Source organism: Ischnura elegans, chromosome 7 (assembly GCF_921293095.1).
Source record: "Ischnura elegans chromosome 7, ioIscEleg1.1, whole genome shotgun sequence".
Taxonomy (NCBI): domain Eukaryota; kingdom Metazoa; phylum Arthropoda; class Insecta; order Odonata; family Coenagrionidae; genus Ischnura; species Ischnura elegans.
The window spans coordinates 45,023,779-45,047,750 of record NC_060252.1 but is presented as its reverse complement, the minus strand read 5'-3'; the positions used below and the strand labels follow the sequence as shown (position 1 = coordinate 45,047,750).

General features: G+C 41.1%; 1 protein-coding gene across 3 annotated transcripts in view; it reads left to right on the top strand.

Moving 5' to 3' along the window:
- LOC124161944 (ankyrin repeat and SAM domain-containing protein 1A-like) overlaps positions 1-23,972 on the top strand; it is a 228,709-nt gene that overhangs the window by 197,651 nt on the left and 7,086 nt on the right. For 2 of the 3 annotated variants that reach the window (XM_046538211.1, XM_046538212.1), the window contains exons 11-13: positions 693-1,025; positions 3,832-4,010; positions 5,555-5,929. In XM_046538211.1, the coding sequence (XP_046394167.1) occupies positions 693-1,025; positions 3,832-4,010; positions 5,555-5,929 (887 nt within the window). The remainder of the gene's footprint in view (positions 1-692; positions 1,026-3,831; positions 4,011-5,554; positions 5,930-23,972) is intronic. The other variant, XM_046538213.1, reaches the window with a different exon arrangement.

Sequence of the window (23,972 nt, the reverse complement as noted above, 5' to 3'; positions counted from 1 at the left end):
GTAAGAAACAGAAAAGAGTTACGTGGTCTATTTTCTGGCGAAAAGAGATATTTAGTAGAAATGACCGTCTTGATTACTTTCCTTGTAAATGTTACGTGGTCCATTTCCGAGTTTGCCTTTCCTATTCCTTCATATTACTCAATGCCGTGTGAACATCTATGTTGTGCCATCACCAATGATGGATCAACCGACCCGACTCTAAAACGGCCGAATGTTTGCCCAGCCTATACAAATACATTTTTGACAGAATTCGACTTTTTCTGGTAAAATGTAATATGGAGGGTTTTCATTATACTTTATCGTAATCTTAAGGGCGGGCTACTTTTCTTCCACTTTGGAGGCAAAGCGTCGAAGCTTGCCACTTTCGACTGCGGTCTATCCTAATTAAAAAGGGTGCTTTAACGTGCAACAAAAAGTTGTCCATTGCCATTCGCGAACATAATATTGTGTAAATCCTGTATGCCATCAACTTTCGCGAGATTTCTTTATCTCCTTGCTCTCTCCACAAGACATAGCTATTGAAATTGCCGTTCTGATGCTTCATTCGCCTCGTATATTTCTTCTATTGGTGGTGGTTAGCATGGTGTTTTGGTTTCCCGGTGCACGAGATCCAAAGGTTATTTCGCACTCTGGGTCGTCCGCGGCCCTAAAACCTTCAACGCCCACCCCCTTACGTCATACCCCGTATACAGGCCTCTTCAAGGGCAGCACTGCCGGTGACGGCCCGCCGGGCGGGGTGGGTGGCCGATCGCTCGAAAGGCCCAAGACCCTGAGGAAGCTGAAGAACGTTTACGACGGCGGGGGCTTCGTTGGTAGCGGCGCGGCGGCCGACTGCGGGGATGGTCCGGTTGGAGACGCGGAAGACGAGGACGGGACCGGCCGGGGCTCCCTCTCCATCCTGAGTCCCTTTGACGAACAGGAAGAGTGGAACAAAATCTCAGAGATAATGGCCTCCTTCGGGACGGGCCTCGTCCGGGAGTCCGTTTTCGTGGAGGAACTAGAAAAGGAGTTCCAGTCCCGCCTGGGTAAGTATCCCCCGAGTCTGTCACCTCCATTCCAGAGGAGTCCGGGACACGAAACTTAAATCACCATGTTCTTTCATAAATAGGTCGTCGTCTGATGCCGCTGCAGACTTGGTAAGTTGGACTCTTTGGAAGACGCTGCGCGTCAGAATGGCGTTGGTCTGGGTTCGGGCTGGTGACAAGCGTGCTGGCTTCACACCACGTGGGCTCGGGTTCAAATCCCGACGGCAAGAGAGAATTTAATGAGATAACCCGTTGTCTTCTTGAGTGTCTCGTGCTCAATTCAAGAGCAGAATTCCGTCCTTCAGATGGGGAGTTAAGCATTGGAATCCTTGGTGCATTTCGTGAAGGGCAGGCTAATGCCTTTGCCGAGTTTTTCTCCATCCTTCCTTCCCTCGCGGCGCAAATGACATTAGCTATCGATCGCCTCCTCCAAATACTAAACCATAAGAAGTGAATCTGGTGTTCATATCGATGGCTAAGTTCCAAAAACACGTACTTATCTCTAAAATAGCAACTTTTCAGGAGAGCAAAAAAAAACGATTTATTTTTTAAATTGTAATTTTAATTGAAATTGAAAACCAAAAATGCATAGAACTGAAAAAGAAGCATACATTTGCAAACAAAGAGTTGTTTTTGCTTGAATTTTTTATTGTTTATTAACAGTATTAGCATTATTTTCTCAAACCGGCCAAATTTTGAGATACGTGTTGTTAGAACTTAGCCATCGATATATCGACTAATTTAAAGGTTTATCGCCTAATTACCAGCTGTCTGTTTTCGTCGTATTTCATCCGCAAATGCGCACAGATCTAGAAAATTCCACAGAGTACAACTCGAAGGTGAGGTATTTTCGAACTTTTTACTTCGAACTCAATGCCATCCAGCTTTGGATTTATTCCGTTACCGAACGCAACAAGCTGTGATATCGTCACTACTTGGCTAGCTCAACAGTCACGACCTAACTTCAAATCGCATCATCAGTACCATGGCATCAGTAGCATCCGCGGTAGTGAAAGCGTTGTGCTTGAAGAAATTTTGTGCATGTTATTTTTTCTTGTATGGAGTAAATTCAAAACAGTTCGGCAGATTTGGAAACAGCGACTTGAAGGTGTGCACAACTTACCTATTAGTTAATTCTATCCATAGCAATCGTCCATGATGAAGCGGATACATATTTCCAGTTCGCTCATTTATTCTACCATCACGAAGAAAACTTGCACTGGAAATGTATTGAAGTGTTGTAACTAGAGATTCGATGGGTGAAACGGAGGAGATAATTGTTGTGATTATAATTTTGATTCATCAGAGCCGTGACTTTCGAAGAATTTAACAATGGGAAGAAAAATTCAAGGGGGAAGAGGGCGCTTGCATCGGTTTTGGGATTTAACGATGAAATGAACGCGTTAATATGTGTACAACTTTCCACCGCCTACTTTTTCCTTTCTTTTTTTCAGCTACCATCCAGGAGCTGATTCCGCTGGCATGATTACTTTTCACTGTAGTTTAGCCTTCAGGTAAATCCAGCACTACTTCAGTACTAACATGTGTGCTGGAAATTGCGTGGTAATTTTTGCCTGCTCAATTTATATAGCTCATTTTAAACATATAACTGAACTGATGTCGGTGGCTAATTTTTCTAACATCCACCTTTTAATCATTGTTAATAATAACTGTAGTGAGAGAAATACTGACACCGCTATATAATGTTTGCACTTACACCTTTGACTCTAATATTAATTGATGTATTTTTTTATCGTTTTATTAGCCGGGATAAAAACTAGTGACATGTATAAGAAATTTAACCACCTTTGAGGGAAAGGTAAATAAGCTAGGAAAAGCAGTTCGAATGTATTTTAAGCACTTATACTTTTCGCAAGTGGAATACTTAATTTTCAGGTTTTTGTCTGTTCTGATGTAGGTACTAAGATAATTATATTATCAGCTAGTAACTATAAATTTTGTGTCCACGAAAATGTAAGAGCAAATATTTACCCATGATCTCCCTTCGTTGTTTCCGATAAATTAACTATGCCACATTTTCTTCTATACTGTACCTTATGACAATGCTCTTCTCTTATTTTGGAGTTTAAAGTTTGCTGCTGGTTTATTTATACTATATTGTGCATATAATATCACTCTTCAACTTTTATCCATTCAGTTAACTCAAAATGTATTTCATTGTGCTGAAGTCCAATAAAAGCTTCCTACACATGAACTTTAAGGCATGCCCGTTTATGGCACTAAATATTAGTGAAGAAAGAGGTATTGCATTGTATCTCTTAAAAGATTTTTGCTGTGGGATATTGCCGTAAATTCCACGATTCATCATGATAGCCTGCATGGATTTCATTTAACAATAATCAAACTAACTGCTTTTGTCTTGTTGAAGGATTGATTTCACTAAATTGACAATTGGAATGAAGTAACTACCTCCAGTTAACTTAATATGCATGAAAGCTATTGGTTCTAAAATCAATTGACTTTCTTGTAAGGAACTCTGTGTAAATTGAGGAAAAAAACCCGTAGTATTTTACCAGGATCTTTTTTCCTCAGGAGCCTTAATGTTCCGCCCGCGTAAAATTCTTTATTTTTGGGCTAAATGTTTCGTTGAATTGCCCTATCTTTACAGCTTCATTTAAAACAGAATGGGCCCTACGTCATCCAATTTTAAAGTTGATCCTAGCTTGCCCAGATTGTGAGATTTTTACGCGGGCATGTATTCAACGGAACTATTGCTCTCGCTTGGTCAACTGTTACTATATTATAAATGTTATGTGTGTTATCTTACGCTCTCCTGCTTACATAGGTCTGAGTCGTTCCGAAAGCCGCGCTTCTGCGACTGCTGCTTCCACGGCTCCTCCAGTTGCTCCTCCGTCTCCAACAGCACCCGTGCCTACCTCTATCGGGCAGTGGTTGGAGTCCATCGGCCTACCCGAGTACGAGAAAATGTTCGTCTTCCACGGCTACGACGACGTTGACTTTATCGTAAGTATACAGTCACGCCCTCAATAGAAAACCTTCTACCTTCATCGCACGAGACTTGACTTACATTAGCCTAAAGGCGTAGCAATTGCTACTCCATGTTTGATTTTCATGCATGAAAGACATTGAGTGCTAGATTGCATGTTCAGGAAGATCTTTGCGCAAGTGTCATGTGATTTAGCGCAAATTGCCCGTACTTCTTGCGTCATCTGTAGTATTCGAACATTATCGAATTAGTTTACTTCTCGTGACAATGGTTCGGTTTAAACTACTCCTAGTACTCGTGTTGCACCTGATTTCTATTTGATCCACCCATATTATGTAGGGTTATACCGGTCAGAGCAATTTTCCAGTGTATTTCTTCACTACCGTTTCATTAAATTTTGCGCATAATACACAATGTTTTTAAAACGGTCATGAAATAATGTAATTGTAATTGTGGAAATATGCGTCACTTGTAATTTACTACTCGCATTCGCTCCCTAAGGGGCTTTACCCTCCAGATATGACTCAGTCATCACTCTGGTCTCTCCGGTCACTTTTCTGGTCACTCTGCCAGTTGTTACAATTTTTGCTGAACCCTTTGATACAACACCGTATTTCTCCCATCTCCCTCCGATGTTTAGATAATAGTTCACAATATTGTAAAATTGCCCGATTTGGCGAAAATAAAAACTCTAATCGGTCTGAAAATTGGTCGAAAAAGTGGCGGATAACGTGTTCTATATAAGAATAAATGACATTTATGAAAACGCGATAATTTTACCCCCAAATTCCTCCAAAAAAAGTAAAAGCATATAGGCAGTTGGCAACACTACAATAGATAAAAATGTGTTTCGGCAATTTTTCCAAGGGTTTCAGACGATATTAGTGGTGGTCGATTCAGTGACTTTTTGTCGTATCTCGTCTAGTTTATCTCAAATATATGTATCGGCCTGGCTACACGTTGCATTAAGCCGTACGAGTTAATGTCCATATGTATGAACCCGTGAGTGAACTAGAAAATGCTCAGTGTGACCACCCACCTTGTGCGAATGCATGTACAGAAAATACTTAGAATATGTTCTAATTTGGGTCATGCATTCGTACATGTTCCGTTGCGGTCCACAAAAATAATTCATTCAAACATACATTAACTTGTACATGTTAATGTACCATGCAACAAGGCCTTATGAATCAGACGTTCAGTCAGTTATTGGTCGGAAGTGGATACCTATAGACAGGATTTTGGAATAGGGGGGATTTACCGGAGATTTCGGGGCCCTCCTGGGAAACACCTCAGGGAAGAGGGGGTCCAGGGGTCCTCTCCCGAAAATTGTAGGAATTTTGATGTTGAAAACGTAATTTTTAGGGCTAAAAACGTTAATTTTGTACGATCAGTTATTAAAATAAAGTATATAAATTGGATGAAGTAAAAGCTTTAGAGGCTTAAGGGGGTTTAACCCGGAACCCCCCCCCCCCCTGTGATACTGCCTATAGATGTATCAGCCTTCTTGGTTGAATCACTGAGTGTATTGTGCGCACCTATAACGGTGTCTCTTCCGCAGAACGGCGTTCTGGAGGAGTGTGACCTCCGCACCATGGGCGTGGTGGACGATGGTCACGCGGCCCTGCTCTGGCTCTCCGTGTCTCGCCTCCCGCGCAGCCTGCCCCTATTCGCGGCCGAGGGCCGGCCGCCGCCCGCCTCCCTCGAGCACTGGTTGCGTGCTCTTCGCCTCGAGAACGCCTACGCCGACACCTTCCGCAAGAACATGCTGACGGACGTGGAGCGGATAGTTCGCATCTGGGAGGCCGAGCTGACCACGGTGCTCGAGATCGACAAGCTGGGCCACCGGCGGAGGCTGTTAGCGTCAGTGGGCGGTGGGGGCGTCGTCTCGCCCATGCTCGCGGCCGCGCCTCCGGGACTCCCCGGCGAGAGGACGGTGAGTAGGCGAAACCAATCTCCATCTCTACATACAGATACTATTTATAATTATTAAAGTGTTATACCGTCAAGGTAGGTTAACATCTTGCCGATCATCCCGGCCCATCTCTTCATCCTCCAATTTGGAGTTCCCTCTTTAATTCACATTAAGGCCCACCCCCTTTCATTCTATCCAAAAATCCTATTCTCTTAATTCGCCTCCCATGCTAAGGTAGCATTCTTCCATCTATCACTGTTTTCTTTATCCCGTCCCCGCTCAATACTCTCTCCTTTCTGTCAACTTTCTGTATTTAGTTGTAGCAGTATTAGTTGTTTTGGGTGGATCGACGACTGAGGTCATGGTCACCTTATCTCATCTAGAAGCTGTCTCTCCTCACTCACCATATCCAGCACTTCATATTTCATCATCCTTGTCATCCACTTCAACTTCTCCATACTTACATCTCGAAGGCCTCGAATCTTTTCTCGTCCTCCTTCCTAGTAAGTGTCCATGTTTCCCCACCGAAAAGCGCTACACTTCCGATAAGACTCTTAATTAGCTTTTTATTTAAACTTTCACATAACGATTCTCTCAGACGCTCTTTCCTGTGCCTGATTAGCTTGAGCAATTCTCTTTCTGATGTCCTTACTGCTCAATTAGTTTTTTTTCTTGTGTGCTGCAGATAAAAATCTCTAGCTAGTGAGGTCGGGTCGAAAATGTTTAGCCATTTTAAGAGTGGACCCGTAGTATTCCTACGTTATATTTCTGGAAAAAATGCTCTCTCGATTACCCTGAGGAAACCTCCAGCAGCTGGGACGAAACGTTTAGTGATTATTTTCTAACTGTTACGCTGGTTTTCCTAAAATAACAGCTTTGATAATATCTCACAGGACATGGACCTTGCTTACTAGATTTAAATGGGCAGCATAAATGGCTGGAATTACATTAATCTTCGCCAATTCAATTTATTTTTGGCTTTTGTGATCATTACGAGTAATGCAGCCTACTCAAGCAGTATTTTACTTTTAAGAATATTTAGCACCATGTTGGGAATATAGCAATAATTATCGCTTAAAATTTTGTTCGAATGGGGCGGGCCATATTAATTCTTATTGCTTTCGTATAATGCTGTAGAAATTTTTATTTTAGAATAGGATAAGCTGTTGCTCTTTCAGTTTGAAAGGCCATAGGATAAAGTTTCAATTTTAATTCCTCCCAGCTTGCATAAAGAGTGGAATATGATATTCATACAATTAATATCTATTGTGGTAATTTGCTTCATTATGTTACATTATTTTTTTACCTGTCGTGTAGTTGTAAACGTGTTTGTAAGAACGATAGATTGTAAGGTTTCACGTGGTAACACATAAAAATATGTGATTTTTATATTCTCGAAAACAAGTTGTAAATTCCTACGCGAAATTTTCATTTAATCGACCAAGGTTGCAGCGAATAATTGCCATTATTAAATTACATGGATAAAGTACGAATATTCCGGAGAGGGAAAATCATGTGCCTTGACCGGGATTCGAATCCGTTTCTCCCGGTAGATGTTTTACCATCGAAATACAAAGGAATTCCATTTCCCTGGAGATTTTTGTGAGGTAGTATAACACCTTGGACGTTACAAGTTCGAATCCCGATCACAGCAAATGATTTTTCTTTTGTGGAATTCTCTCGCTTCGCTTGCGGGTGAATCCGGAAAGGTGCGCCGCTGACTACGTCGTGGTCGGTATTCATTTCCATGAAAAAAAACCAGGATAGTGGAAATTATTGTGTAAAAACTGCGCAGGTTAATCTAAAATATTGCCTATGTGTTTACTTGTTGTTTCTGTGATTATGATTTGTATGACAGCTGATATCCACGTAGGGAGCAGCCAAGATTCCATTCCAGAGGGATACAGGAAACGACTAATGCACCCCTCACCGACTCACGTTGTGGGCATCCTCAGGTTGACCGCAAGTGGCATATTTCACCGCTGACATTATTTTTTTTCAAATTGCGCGTCGCTTGGCCTTTATTGGTGGTCTGAAGTTTTGGAATCCATCCAATGCGTCAGCATTTCCTCCCTCGTCTGTGCAGTCGATTGTCCTATCCCTCCACCCCCCATATACCCTCCGTCAACTTCGTATTTTTCAAATGTCGTCGACCCAAGTGACATTTGCGCCTGTCGACACTTCTGCGTCCCAAGTTGACTTTTTTTCAGCATTTTTTTCCTGGCCTTATGCATCGGCAGTCGTTATTTTTTGCCCATTTCATTTTCGACCTACATTTAAAATGCCCTTGCATCCTTCCTGGGGCTCATGTCTTTCCGTCGAGTTTTGACCTTTTGGTCCCATTTTTTTATTGTTTTGGTTTGCTTCTCCCGTTGGGCAATGAAAGCGTTGGCGTATTTCTTATTTTTCGTGCAAGATAGGAAGGAATTGGGATAACTTGGATGATATTGCATGGCAATGATACTGAATATAGTTTTCTTATCTATATCTATTACGCGCAGTTGAGTTTATTCGTGTTTTAATTTTTTTCTATAATCTAGCTTCTTTTAATGATACAATGTAACGAATTTGCCCGTTTCTTATTTAGTTATCAGATAACATGGCCCGTGTTGGTTTTGGTTGTTCATGCTATAATATTTTCCGACCCCATAATTTTTTATAGGTACCTAGTTTTTGATTTAACGCGAAATTTCTCAATTATGAAGCCTATTATTGGATTATTTCTATTAGTTAATTATTTGTACGTAGAAGATCATGATGCAATCAATGAAAAATATGTACCTTTCCTAGGTTTTGACATTTCACTTCAGTTAAACTTCCAACGTTTCGACCACAGATTTATGTTATTTCTTTCCGGAGCGTTGACTAATATATAATGTTATTACCAATGAGTCTGGTAATGACGCTGCAAGCAGTGGCGGAGCATGAATATTGGAGAGGTTGAACACGAATTACTTTTTGTCTTAACCGCGGTCACTAATGGAAAAAATATATATGCAAAAAATTTGAAAATTATGTTAAAAATAAGTAATATTTAGGTGATAGATCTAAGTGTGTGGTCGATAATTATAGAGTTATTTTTCATTCGACAAAATTTAGTGAGAACCTCGATTTTTGAAACCCTTTCCTGTTCCTGAAATACGATTTCAGCTCCCTTAATCCCTCCCTTTATGGCACTATCTTTATAAGGCATCGCAATAGACTTATTCTGAAAGATATCTACCGTGTAGAAGTGCATAGTATTTTTTATCCACGTTTGAAATTCCCACTCTGTAATGTACGTGCATATAATATTTTACCTTCGGTTGATCGATTGGTATATCTCTCCATGGCGTTACACCGCTTTCAATGCCTGAGCACTTAAGATTTCAGATTACCCATTTTTTTCGAGATGGATAAACCAACCAGTATAGCGAGACTCGACGCCCTCCATCCAGCGGACGATACCACGAACGCTGAATTTACCCCACTCAGCCCACCCATGTTAACTCGTTATATACGGAACTCCACCCCCACCACCGCGGCTTTGTACCTCCTCCCTCGCTTCTCCTCCTCCCCCATCCCATCCGTGCACTCTTTTCACGTGGATTGCCTCTCGACGCGACCCCATTATTCCTCCCGTTTTTAATTGGCTCGCAATGAATCCAGTCAGTTGCCTATCAAGCCAAAGATTTTTCCCTCTCCTCCCCCAATGCACCCGTCTCACCCCTCACCCCAATCAATTCACGAGGCATGAAATAATCTATTACGATCCTTAGCCAGAACTTTAATCTCCAATTGAGGCTAAAAATAGATGTTTACGTTTATTCAGGGATTGGATCTTTGAATAGCTGGGAGTATACCCCAGCTCCCCTTTTATTTTTCTGCTACTTTTCCACCCCATGCAAGTATCTTCTCGAGTGCTCGTGTCGTATGCTGCTTTTATTTTTATCTCCATCGCGAAACCCCCTTTCTTTTTATTTCATTCTCGTTAATAAATGGATAATTTATCCCGTCGACCTTATAAGAGAGTGTATCCACGGCGTGAGCAAGATAAAAATGACGCCTTTGGGTGGGTATTCATAAGTTTCCAATTCATTCGAGGTGAGCTTTTTATCCTGGCATACTTGCAGATGCACCAGAGCTGGCTGTGGTTGTGTTGCGTGGTAGTGTGAGTCACATCATTTTCTCTGTGATAAGGAGTCACAATTATTTCTCCTTGTGATCTGAAAAATGAGATATTCCTTTATACTATGGTACTCTTTAGTCTGTGATCTTCATTTGGTAGACCTACAGCGTAAAGTATCGACCTCACGACCAGGATCTAATTAGAATAATTATGAAAGTACCTAATGTCCCATTGTGTTTTTTGTCTGATAAGATATATGAACCAACCGTTATTAGCACCGGATGAAGATTTTCTTATGATTACTTCCCCTAGTGCTTGGTCTTTGTATAACCCAACAGTGTCTTATAAATTTATGATGAAATCCAGCTATTCCTTATAGTTAATAATGTAATTGATAATTTTACCTATTAATTTTCTATTTATCGTTATAGTTAATTGTCTCAAGCCTACAGCAGAAAAAATGAACTGATGATAAGGGACATTTTGATTTTTTTATATAGTCTCCATAGCCGTGGCGATTTAAGGATTCCTTCAAATGCAAATAATTGAAGAAGTTTTAGTACCCTTGCAAGAGCAGTAGAATTAAAATTATTCGGCTTTTTATTTTAGCTACTCGTCGATATTGTCTTGAACCTATTACAGTGTGGTGTCTTACGATCATGCGAATTTGTATCCTAGCCTATTAGATATTTTTGAGTTTCGATATTATCTATTACAAATGCAATCACCAGTGATGGAAAAGAAAGTTTTGCACTGTAGGATTTCAGTCCTGTCTATCGTCATGTATAACTGTTACTGTCCACAAAATTATTTTTTGTACATCCATCATGGCTTTGGTAATGAATTCCAATTGTCACTTTATGTGCACTAGGCCGGCCCTTATTTTTCAGATTTGAGAAAAAATATGTTTTCCTAGTCTCAAAATGATCCAAATGAGGTGTGTATCTTGTGAGGTGTGTACTTAAAAATAACGGAAACCCGTGCCCCAAGGGCCTTAAGTACTGCGGACCTTCAATTGAGTTTTTGGGGGCTGAAAAGGCACTACTATAATGAAAAAAAGAAAGTAAAGTTCCATAAGGTCGAATTTCTGTTTGTTAGGACCTATCTCTAAGCATTTATGAAAAATTCCGTCGTTATGCGATCCAACCCCCAGGGCGCTTCCATGCACCGCGGCGCCGTTCAGGGACGGCCCACACCACTTGCTAGAGACTTGCCCTCCACCCCCTCCCCGCCCTCGGAAAAGTCTATGCTCCTGCTGGCAAGATCTAACCTCTAAAGAAATGTGCACATTGTGCACTCTTCCATTTTATATATTCCGTCAGCTCATGCTTTCATTCGGCCATTTTGTGTCTCATGGGTTTTCCATGACATTTGTGCCCTGTTTCACCTGTCAGTATGTTTAACAGTTCCTTTGTAATATTTTTCATTCGGAATTGTTTAACGATTCGAGCTACGTAGCGTTTTAATTCTGTTTGTATGTTCTGTTTTCTGTGTTACTTTTCACACGAAAGTTCTCCGCCATAAAGAGGAATTCTCCGCATTCGTGCCGTAAGTGTAATTTTGCATAGCATTGTAAAGGATAATATTTATTTTAATACTCTTTACACTGGGGTAAAGTAGGCGTTCAGATTGAAGACTTACGCTATTTGTCGCTCATTCCACGTGGATCTCATTAAGGCTAAGCGTCTTTGTTACCTCACCCGGGCAAACCGTATTTGTTTCATGACATTACGTAACTTTTTGACCTCAAAAAAAGCGTCCAGAATTGCTCCAGTGTGCTCAGCTCCGGCTGAAATCTCAGCTGGAAAAATGGATTTATCCGCGACGAGTCGACGATGGTCGTTGTCTTTCTTCCGTCGGAGGGCGTAGGTAAAGCCTTCCCCGGCAGCATTTCCCCCATCACGCCCGTTGCAATTCTTTTTCTCCGCACTCGGCGTGGTTCGCGTGTTGGTACCACCGCGTGGCGTGCCCGCCTTTTTGTTTTAACCCGTTCATTCGCAATTATTTCTGCCCTCTCGTCGCCTGCCGTGACCCCGACCGTTGCCACTCGTGCCTCCACACGCGTGGTCGTGTCCATTCAGGTCGCTTCACCCGTGCGCACTGAGGGCGTACGTGCACATTATGTCACGCGCGTGGCTTCGCTTTCACGCTTTCTTTCAGCTGGCATCATCCCGTGAGAGATTGGAGATGAGTTTTTTTTGTTGCGTTGGGAGTTCTGGCTGGCTCCCGTGAGGTATGAGGAGGTTCATGGGCTGGACGTAGGAGTGGAGAAGAATGAAATAGTTTTGTTTCGTGGACCCCGGTTTCATTGGGTGAGGATGAGAGATGGGTTGGTCGTCTGTTATACCAAGGCTGCGGAGAGGTACAGTACTATACAGTAGGGCGGATCGGAAAAAGGGATTTTTTTCAAATCCATCTGGCCCAATGAAAAAAGAAGTTGCGGGACCGATAAAATAAGGACTGAAAAATTTGACACCTCTAGGTGAACCCCTGACCCTCGCTCAAATGAAATTTAGGGGGAATGTAAAAATTCGAAAAATATAATATTTTATTGTCATTCCCTATAGATTTTGCCGAGTTACTGTTCCTGTAGGTCAAAAATTAGGTTTTTTTTACGCATCTGCCACCGTTTAGCCACAAAATTCCTAATTTGAGTCCGCGTCCGCGAAGAGAATATTCCAATGCCCACGCATCGTTGCGGATACAAGAACGGCAGGCCGATCCCATCCCCTCCCCGCTCGCTTCTCCCCCTCCCACGCCTCGAATACAGCAAAATTCATCCCGGGTGTGCTGCTAGGAGGGCGTTAATCTTTGATGATATAAATCAGAAGATGGTAGAAGGATAAAAAGGATGCGTTGTGAGACGACTTGTCCCTTATTTGGCGCCTCGTCGGCGTTAAAGAAATCGATGTTACAAACTTTTAGAGATGTGATGAAATATTTTTAGACCCGAGACAGCAGGAAAGGAGCCTACGGTCTATAAAGAAGCATCTAGAGTGGCTATAAAGGCGTGCGAACTATGGTGACGCGCTTCTCTTCCATTATGTGTGTGACCGGTTAAGATGAGATTGCGCAGAAAAATAATTTTAAAAATATACTTTATTCGTCCATCTAGAAATTGGATGCAATACTTTTCCCCTGTGATGAATGGGAATCATCATGGTATTATAACTTTTAGTATACCAATAGTATATTTATGGTGTAGTAGAAGGCGAAGGGTGGTCTCTGCATACGGAGGAAAGCATTTCGACGCCGAATTCATTCAGAAGATGGAAGGCTTACTCTCCCGACCCCTTTTGCGTCTCCTCTCTCCGTCTCTGTTCGTCTTTTCAGCGAATTGGCCGAGTGAACGGCTGCGACCCCTCATCTCAGCCCCCCGTGCCTCCTGGGAGCGCATGAAAAAAAAAGATGGCCAAAAATATCTTCTATATTATTTCTACTGTATGGATACCTTTTTCTCAACTTATACGCAACCAAACTCTACAAATGAGGTACCAAAATGCACAGAATTTATCAGAGAACATGCGACGGCATATCTTCTTTCCTAAATATTGCTATTGTTTCCTAAAATTGGTTTTTAAATAATAAAAAAACGACTAATATTCCTGACGTTAACGGCGCACAAACTGATACATTTGTTCATTTGAAACAATATCTCGCATTCTTTAAATAACTTTTATCAAAATGCGGCTGATTCCACATTCAAGTCTCCTGTTGATACGTAAGTGTGAGTCATCATGTGCGTTTAACAGAGGATAGTGTTATTACTTCCAATGTTGTGGTAACAATAACATTAGCTGTTGAAATAAAATTTATTTTTTGTTGTGGTATACATTTTTATATGCAAGCCTTAGCATATCATATTTTTGAATTTCAATGACATTGGTATCTTTCACGGTGTTTATCCTTGATCTTCTCCCATCGTGTCCAAATTCGTTTTCAATCTGACTTATAAATCTTATTTACCAACGCTGTGATAAATCTTTCTTTCACTTTTTTTTAGTGATTTGAAAACTGAAATAAATTTAGATATTTGTGCACTGTGAAGTATGCTATGAAAGCGCAAATTCCCCTTTTCCAATACTTGACGCCAAAAATATACCCTAGCCCTTTGGAGCTGAATAGGAAGGAGGAATGTAGACAGGGATGAAAAGGCTGGCATGAATCCTTGGCCTGTTCATCTCCCGGTGAAAGGTTCAGGTGGATCACCCTTTGGGGTGGCATGGGAAATAAAAGAGCGGAGAGGATGGAAACGTAATTACCGAAAGCTCTTACTCCTCGTCTCTGTTACTCTTTTTGAAGATTTCTTACCCCATCTCCGTTGGCAGGATGGAGTGTTGGGGTGGAACGTGAGGGAGAGGAAGGGGTTGGGCTTACAAAAGACGTATTTAAAAATTTCCATCTCATTCGAGAGATTTGCACGTGAGTTAATCGCATTCATTGAAAAGAGCGTGTTCTCGAGACACGCCATCTACACAGATCCCATCTCCTCCCCTACCCTTTATAGCCACCCTTTGACGAAACCCCTCACGGCCGTGGAAAAATTCCTGAAATTTAATCCCGGTTGCGAGCTCCGTTTGAGAATTCGTCATCAGGAGTGAGTGTGTATATGGAAACTGACTTCTATTGCTTCTATTTGTACTGTAGTACCTCCGAGCCACTGAGCCACTGTTTCCGTGAGAAGAAATGGAGGGTAATTGGAGTAGTTTCGGTGTCCTAATAGCGTATATATTGAGGTTAGCTTGATGTGTGAGGAAGAAGTGCAGAGTGAGAAAGGTCGTCTTACTAGGACTGAGGATTGAGGGTTCTTTACCGCTGTTGAATTCGTTATCTCGGCGTGATAAATTCCTCTCTACGTGTTTCGATACTCCTTACTTAGTGTTAATCTCACAGTTTGCCTTGATCTTTCACATGTTTGATCATGTAATTGAGCATTGTACTGAGTACAATTCACATTATTTGTCGCAGTGGAAAAATTCTCCCTGCCCGGAAATCGAACCATTGGCCTTTACCATTCCGGGCCTCAGTGCAGACAAAGTCATCCAGGTCCATTGATTCCTATGGCAGTTTTTAGGAACCTGAATACAAATGGCGATTCAGAGTGTTTTTAGGAACCTGGATGTTAAAGTCGAGTCTGATATTTTTTATTTTTAATCCCGGGCCCACTTACATTCATAGACTTGTAAGGTCTAGGATCTTTTCGTATCGGTTTGGCTGGTTTAGTTTGGCCGTTGGCCTTGGTGGAGTAAAGTCCTTGCCTACCAAGCAAGAAGTTGCGGGTTCGAGTCCCACCTTGGTAGGTTCCCCTATGCATGGTATGGTTTTTCATGCACGTTCAAGTGCTAACTTGTTGCAAAAAAAATTTATATAGGCTAATATGTGCTGTTTTCGGTGGAGTGGGAATAAATTAAATAAAAAAAACATAGAAGACGCGCCCTGTGGTTGAGGTAATTTGAGATTAAGAAGAAGAGAACCCTGCATCTGCCTGTTTCTTAAAAAATGACACAAAGGGGATCACATATAAATGTCCCATCTGATGGACGGAGTACTGTACTAGAAGTGCCATCCACTAAGTACTCAAACGGGAATCCGGCTGTATCTGAAAATTTGGGGATTTGAATACGGTAGCCCTGGGTGGGAAGCCAACATTAGCCACCACGCTATCCCAATTTACCTTGTAAATCAGGCTTAGGGAAAATTTTACATATTTAATGTTTCACCTCTATTTATTTGTGTAGCCTTCGATAGAGTTATGTGTTTACTTTTTATATTGATTTTTTTAAATTTGGTACCAATTAAAAAAATTATGAAGTTTATTTGCTTATAGTACAAAGCATTGTCACTTGAAAGGCAATGACGCAGCTTGCTTAAGTTTTTATTGACTGCATTCCGCAATCTTTTCTCGTCGGCGTAATTTGATCGAAAATTCAATCACCAATTTAATAGCGTCTGGATGTTGCGTATTATTTACACAAAGATTTTGATCCAATGTGCATGTTTTGAAATCGTTATCGGCTCAAATGTCAACACAAAATGAAGAGGATAAATTTAGAGCCGTCTTTTACCTGTCGGAGTGAAACAAAATTCTGATGTTTTAGTGTATTAATCCCTGTTGTTTGAAGTCAAAACAGCATAAAAAATTATAAACAGTAGTGACACCGCAAGGTTAAGCAGATGGAAAGATGATTAAAAGGTAAAAGAACGTAGTTTAATGGATGTAAAATTGATGAATAAGTTTCATAAATACATCATTCTCCGTATCTCACGAATATCGTTCCTTGGCTTCAAGCACTTAGTATGAATATTTTGTTCACGTGTCAATGGTCAATAAGCCTTTAGTTGGACATCATACGCCAAGTTTTCCGCGAATTAGTATATCATCTCCATTCTGGATATTCCATTTCACGCCAAATATGTTAAAGCATGGTCGACCGAGTGAACTTGGTTCACCTGGTTTGCTCCATTTGTGATGAATATTTAAGTGTGGATGTTTATTCCTTCGTGCCGTATTGACGTCCATCCCGACATTTAGTTGAATTTTTCGAATCACAAGTTCAATTCTGACTGCGTGGGTAACGGATTTCATGCACTTCAGTTCACATGGCCAGAATGTTCGCAACCGTGAATGTTCGACAGCGTTTATTTTTTTCCGTTTTCCGAATCGCTGATAGAAACCGGTCGTGAATCACTGAGCTATCTTTTCTTCATTATACAAGTTCTGAACGGGTCTTTTGGGTCTTGGCTGATAGATTGTCATTATTATAGAAATAAAATTAGTGCCTTCTAATTGTGAGAAAGGGAACAATAGTTGGAGATTTTTGTTTTTTTACGAACAAAAAAGTATAACTACTTATTTTAAAACGATTTTTTGCTTTTACTCATCTGAATTTTCCGTAAAACAGCTCAATTAGGCCTTGCACATCGATGGGTTCCCAACAAATAACAGTGGATGATCGCAAAAAGCCATGCTCTGGATATGGGTAACCTAACTAGGCGGGGCCTGGGTTCGAACCTGTGGTCTTCGGTTTTTCCGATAAGGAATTCACCCCGCCGCCACCGCCAATTATACTTTGATGACGAACTCCTCTGTAGGGAAAATATTTAGGGTTCCTTCAGATGTTTAAAAAATAATAATTTGCATGAATATTATGTGATGAATTTTTCTAACGAGCTTTGCAATGACAAAACCTCACTTCCAGGGTCTATAAACACGAAATGATTTCAGTATTTTCCATATTTTTAGGAATTTTGCGTTTGAACTCCACTGTGTGGAATATATGGGTAAGAATATATGGCATACACTAAAAAAATATATGTGTTTACCGCGTAGCATGTGATGTGTAGTACACGATCCGTCCCCAAAAACTAAACTATAATATAGTAGCCACGAGGGAGGTTGGAGCAGAACTTTATATAATTTGAAACAGTATTCATTTATGTTTAAACTTTATGAAATTCAACGAAGTCGCGACGGAAAAGATAGATATTCATTCGAGACAGCGATACAATTTATTTGAATGAACGGTACACAACTAAGTTTCATGAGTCTGATTCTGGGCCCCCGATATGTCACCTAGTAGGTAGATAAATCTACGCATTTCCGGCGGAGCAGGAAGGGAAGAGTTAGGGCAGGATGGGAGAGGTTGTAGGAATAAATAGGAAAAAATTGAAGGCAGCACCTGCCACCCGCTCCACCCCATCACCAGGTAGGACGCGCACCCCTTCCCACGCTAGAATTTCCGTGCACAAACCCTTATTCGAGCACTATACCCTCACTGTGCAGCCTTTCATCCCTTTTAACCCCGATACCATCTCCTCTGTTTCTCCCACTCCGTTGCTACACTGCGCCGCCAACGGTGGTTGAAGTGTGCGGCGGGTTCGCCTCCCACTCTACGCCTCGCGAGCGAGGGCATCCCTGCCGCGCCCCCGTGGCCCCGCCCTCTGCATTCTGTGCTCCCTCTCTCGACCCTTCAACCCAGCGCGATGATTTTCAGGCTCCACGGACTCCCAATGGCGCCACCGTCGACTCTTCCCTCATCTTGCCATAATAACGGCTGGATTATGTGCGCTTCAAATTAGCAGCGACCGTGACTGCTAGTCTTTTTATTCATTTATATACTAACTCATCTCTTCCTTTCCGTCTTTTTCTTCTCCTCCTCCTCCATTCATCTCCATAGTTGCCAACTTTTCCCTTTCACGGGAGGAGTCGCAAGATTATCCAGCCCTATATGGAAAAATTTAGATTAAGCATCCTGGTGGTGTACGGTTATGTTGGGGATGGAATTATGAGTTAGCTAAGTGTTCCCATCCTGAGGGTCCGAATTCTGATCCCTGGAATAACAGATTTTTAAGAAGATTTCTATTCCGTACGTCGCAGTGGCGCCGACTCCATGGGGCCAGAGGGGGCCCGAGCCTCCTCAAAGATTCGTTTGGGGGGGCGGAGCCCCCTCAATAATTCAAGAAAATATTTAAGTTATATTATGCCTTGTGAAATCACAAAAATATATTGGTGATTTTTATTTCCCATGCTTGACGATAGTTACCTTTTAAAATAAATTCAACAATGAGTGTTGAAACAAATAATTATAAGGTTAAGCAGATTAACTGAATCAAGTGGTGTGAATCATGGTAGTGTTTCGGTGCTGCTACACACTTTCAATTTAACCTCTTCTTGGGGCAAGACCTCCGATATGGGCCCCCCAATATTTTTTATAAGTCGGCGCCCCTACGTACGTGGGTAATGTGTCTTGATAACTTTAAGTACGGCCCTCCATCCGTTTGATAGGTTGTACCTGATCCTCTTGTCTTGGTCTTAACGCAAGGAATAGGCTAATACCATCACTAATCGGGTTTCTCTGCACCCATCCTGAATGTTAAAAATTAGAATGGTTTTGGTCGCCTCCTTCAAAAATGCTTTAATGAACAATATTGAACTGCAAAATAAAGTACATACTGCGGGTACACTAGTTTTGTGGTGCATATCAGTCCCATTAATACTGCTCTGCCCTTTAATCACTTTACTATTACATTTATTTTATAGGAAGGGGAGTTGAAATCTCAATTTGTCACATTCTTTTTAGGTATTTCTGAGATACTCTTCGTGTAAAGCGACAGTAATTGCACTGAAAACTGCCTTGCTTAAGCCACCCAGGTTATTAATAGAAAGCAGTGTTATTTGAAACTGCTCTTGAGCTTGAATTTTTAACCTTAAAGAACTCAAGGAAATAAGTTGAACAATGAAGCTTATATATGAAGTTCTAGTCATGCCGAAAATATTTTCATGTATATTTTACTGGTGTTTCTGTAATCATTTTCACCAAAAAATTTACCGCCTTTATTTCAATAAAGGTTTTCAGGGTATTGAAACCGTATCGAATATAATATGCCGGAGTGGATACCTTTTCGAGGAAGTGTTCTTTACGTCAGTTTGCGTAGAAATTACAGCAGATTAAAGCGATCATTGCTCTAACATGGTAAGTATTACTCTATTGCCAATCATTACAGTCTAGCATGAGAAGGCTGTGGAATTATTGGCATTGAGACACATGCATAGCGCTGGTCTAATTCCTTTTTTTATGTATTGTGGCTGTGATGTGGGATGAGCCCTCTGTTTACGTCTAACCGTTATTTTAGCCGATTCTTTCATCGATTGAGATGGAGATGTATCTATTTTAATAATCTGCGCGTGGTGTTTGAATAAGGAAAAGATTACTCTGAACTTGTTGGCGAAATAGAAGTGGATGTGTAAATTGAAGTGCAACACGTCGAAATAATCTTTGCTATTTTATCATACATTCTAGTGTGTAATTCATGATATAAGGCCATATTCGGAGTTGATTAGGTTAAGCATAGATGTCCGATCACACGATCTAGAAGGTTTTTCTTCAATATGTGAATATCTCTGGCGACCACCAAAATCTCTCCGCTGAGATTTTTGTTTTTTTCATGCATTGAAAGTCTATGTTTTCATAATCACACTCCCATGCCTTGAAATTCATCCCATGTAATCGATATTCAGACAGTACATGAAGTAATTTCCGTAATCCTTCACATTTCATCTCAAATCACATCTTCTTCGAACTTAAATAGTTTGTCTACAACTCTTAACAAAGCCTCGGATTTCGAATGCGTTAATGTACAGTGAGCTCTTCACTGAATACGGAAGCTATTGACGACATTTAGGTCCCCTTTTTAAGTGGATTTTTTGCGTTTCTGGTTCGATGTCACTCCCCTTGTCTCTTCGATCTACCGTCTTCCTCTACTGTGGTACACGAAAATTCTCTTTCAGAGTTAAAAGTGGCGATGCGAGAAAATCAGGGGTGATTGGAGAAATCAATAGGGTTGTTTTAACATGATGACTATTTATCAAATTAGGAAGAGTATTTGTGAGAAATAGTTAGACCATCAAGTTTTAGTACTACGGGCGTTAACATTTCAAACAGATTTTTTATGTGTAAAATTAATGAAGTTATATTAATTAAAACGTTGTAGGACCGTTTTTTATGCTCTATGTTTTACTTGTCATGCGTTGTATTGTACGCTCGTGTTTTAGGATAAAAAATAGGTGTATATTAAAAGATGAAAAAATAGTTACTATTGTGGCTTTATTTTCGGGTAGAAGGAGTAGTTCAGGTTATGTGGTGGTTGAGTGGTATACCTCTGACATATATTCGTCAAAAGAATCTGATCTTCCAAACCCCTCTCTATTATAACTTGAGATGATGTATCGTAATTTTCTCGGTCGGCTGAAGTCGTGCGATAAAATACTGGAATTAATTTATTAGATAATATTTTCGGATAGAAAATGCCCTTTATTCTGATTCAAACACTTCTTTAACATTTTTCTTATATCTTGATATAAATCACCATAAGGATTGTCTAGTTTCTGCGTCGTTTTATACAAAGATGAAATTCTTGTAGGAATCACGGTTTCTTGCGTATTTTTGTTATGTCGTATTGCAGGCATAAGTGCACTCTAGCTCCCCCAAAATATCTAATCGTGGCTTAGTGCAGAAGAAAACTCGTAAGGATTAAAGATGATATCCAGGGTTTTTTTGTCCCCTAGTTGGCAAGATTGCGCTTTGGTTATCCTCTTTCGCGTATACATTTTCGACTCCAAGAGGTATGTCGCGGTAGTCAACGAAAAGAAAATAATATCGAAAACTGGTGGAATATTGCTAGTGGTGGTGTAATGTGAGGGCGGAGGAAAAACCTACTTATGTTCTCCTACTTACAACTCCGTGGGAGTTTGACGGTGTTTAACATAATTAGTAAGGTCAGTATTAATCGCTAGCGAATTAGTGGTGGAAGCATGATATGAGTGAAATTTTGGCGTCAAAAGCGCTCTTTATCCCTATCAAAGTGTCGTAATTCTTTGTTGCAGCTAGTAATCAATGCCTTTATGCCCCCGAAAATTACCCACGGTTAATTAAAGATTATAATTGTTGGGGAACCGATTTTTCTTCATACGGTAAGTGTTGTCATTGTTGGCTAGACTGTGCGGTTGCCTTCCGCGCTCGCTAGAGACATAAGTCATCGTGTGGAGCGGTGAAATAAGAAAAAGCGAATAGTATTTAAAAAATGCGGCGCTAGTGTTGCTGGTGGATATCATCGTCGATGTCCCAAAAAGGGTAAGAGGAGATACCTAGCCAGGTTTGGTGGGGAAGGGCACGAGAGTTACACGTCTAACGCGGATTCGCAACAAAAATAAAAAAAGAAATACCCTCAGCTCCTCCTACTCCGTTGAAGGATGAGTGGGTGCCCTGAGTTGCGAGGGGTGGGTTTTGGTCTCATGTCGTGGATGGGGTGGGCGGGGAGGGGCGGGAGAGGTTGTACCCTGGCGATGAGCATCGCGGCCTTGCACGCTTCCGTGACTCCAGAATGGAGCGACGGATGGCGTATGCCCATGAGCTCACAAGCACAAACGAGAATCCTCCGAGAGGATATGTATATGCCTATACATATGTATTTATATGCTCGGTCTGGGAGCGGGTCGTACGGAGAACGTACTCTTCCCCATACCTTGTTTAAAGTGTCGCTCGCTCCCTCGAAAGTGGGAGGATGGGGGCTGGAAGAGACTCGGAACAGGAGAGTGCCGCATAGAATTTGTTCGAGAGTTTGGACGGAGAGGAAAAGAGCGGGAAAGTGATACGTGCGGTGGTTGAGAGGAGAGGAAATCGGCGGAGGAGATAATGAGGAGGTTGAGGGTGTGCGCGGAGACTGAGGGGCGAGCGAATGCTTAATATAGTGATGGAAAGAAGAATATCGATGGCTAACTTCTAACAACACGTATCTCAAAAATAGTAACTTTTCAGGAGAGCAAAAAAAAACGATTAATTTCTTTTAATTGCACACTGTATTTAAAACCAAAAGTTCATAAAACTGAAAAAGAAGCATTCATTTTCAAATAAAGAGTTGTTCTTTGCTTGTATTTTATTTTTTTTAATGTTATTACACTTTGTTTACGATACCCGTCTCAAATCGAACCAAATTTCAGATACGTGTTGTTAGAACTTAGCCAGCGATATAGGCTTAGAGGTATAACGCCCCGTCCACCAAGTCCACCACTTGGCATAACTTGACTAGTTATGAAGTATAGAAATTGATGACTTCTTTTTTCAATTATAGAAGAAACCGCGCATCAATTAGGAAATCGAGGTTTGAGGACTTTCGTTTAGTTTTAATGTCTATCAATAGACGAAATGGGACAAGTACCGGCTTATGCCCAAGGGGCTCAGCGTCAAGGGAAGCGTAGAATACAATCTAGGTGATGATCTTGATCACCTAAGCTGTTTCACAATTTTCCTTCGGAAAACTGGCCTTTTAAACTCAATATGATGTGTGGAAGTTTTCTTTTTCTTTGTAATCTTTAACTGCTGCCCTATCGAGTTGGGAATATTATGATGCAATTAGATTACGCCTTGTGCTAATGGCAGTAGCCGTCGACGCACCCGTAACCCGAAACCTGCTATGGACAAAACTATCTCTTTTATATTACAGTTTCTCGATGGATTAAATCCAATTCTTATTATGTTTTTCTTGCTAAACGCACGTTGGTTTTCAACATTCATTCATATTCTTCCTATGAATATTCTTCGTGCCGGTGGTCATTAATACCTTGTAGTTTCTACTCGCGATTTCTGTCCCACATTCGTATGGATACTTGACGCGAGGTCCTCCTGCGATACCTTGAAACGATTAATTACTTAAGATGTGAAGATGAGTATGGGGGACTGAATGTTTCAGCGACTTCTTTGAAACAAACTTGAACCTATTTCCAGAGAAAAAAGTTGCTAACGTTGTAGAAAGCAGGGATGACAATCGAAACTAAGCGAAAGTCAAAACCATTAAAATTTCAATAGTTTCGTTCCCTAAAGCGAAATGTGGAAACGAAACGAAATGGATTTAAACCCGGGGAACTAAACTCAGGGACCAAACGAAATCGGAGTCAAAACGGGAGGGACCACATGCTTCACCTTCAAGCAGTTAAACTTCGACCTACATACAGAGTACGAAGTATGGTTGAATGAAGTATAGGTTCGGCCTACCGCCATTTAGATACATGGGGCACTCACATTGTTACCACTAACAGAAAATGGTGAACACAAACTGGCCATTCCATTTTTAAGCTCTGTTTTCACCTCTCTACACAAATGACAATCGCAATGGGTCGAAACTATTCCCTCTTTTCCTCCTCCACTCAACTTCTGAGATTGAAACTTAACTATGAACGGCGGAGTTTCGATTAATTTAGTTTCGTTCCCGGAAGTAAGGTTCCATTCCGGGTCGAAACTAAACTCCTTGATGATTTTAATTTAGTGCGGGAACGAAACTAAACCAAGGCCTCGTATTTTCGTTTCCCTCCGGATCTAGACGAAACATTTTCGTTCCGTTTCACTTGCCATCCCTGATAGAAAGCAATGTCGACATTTAGGAAATATAATTCCATAGGGAAGA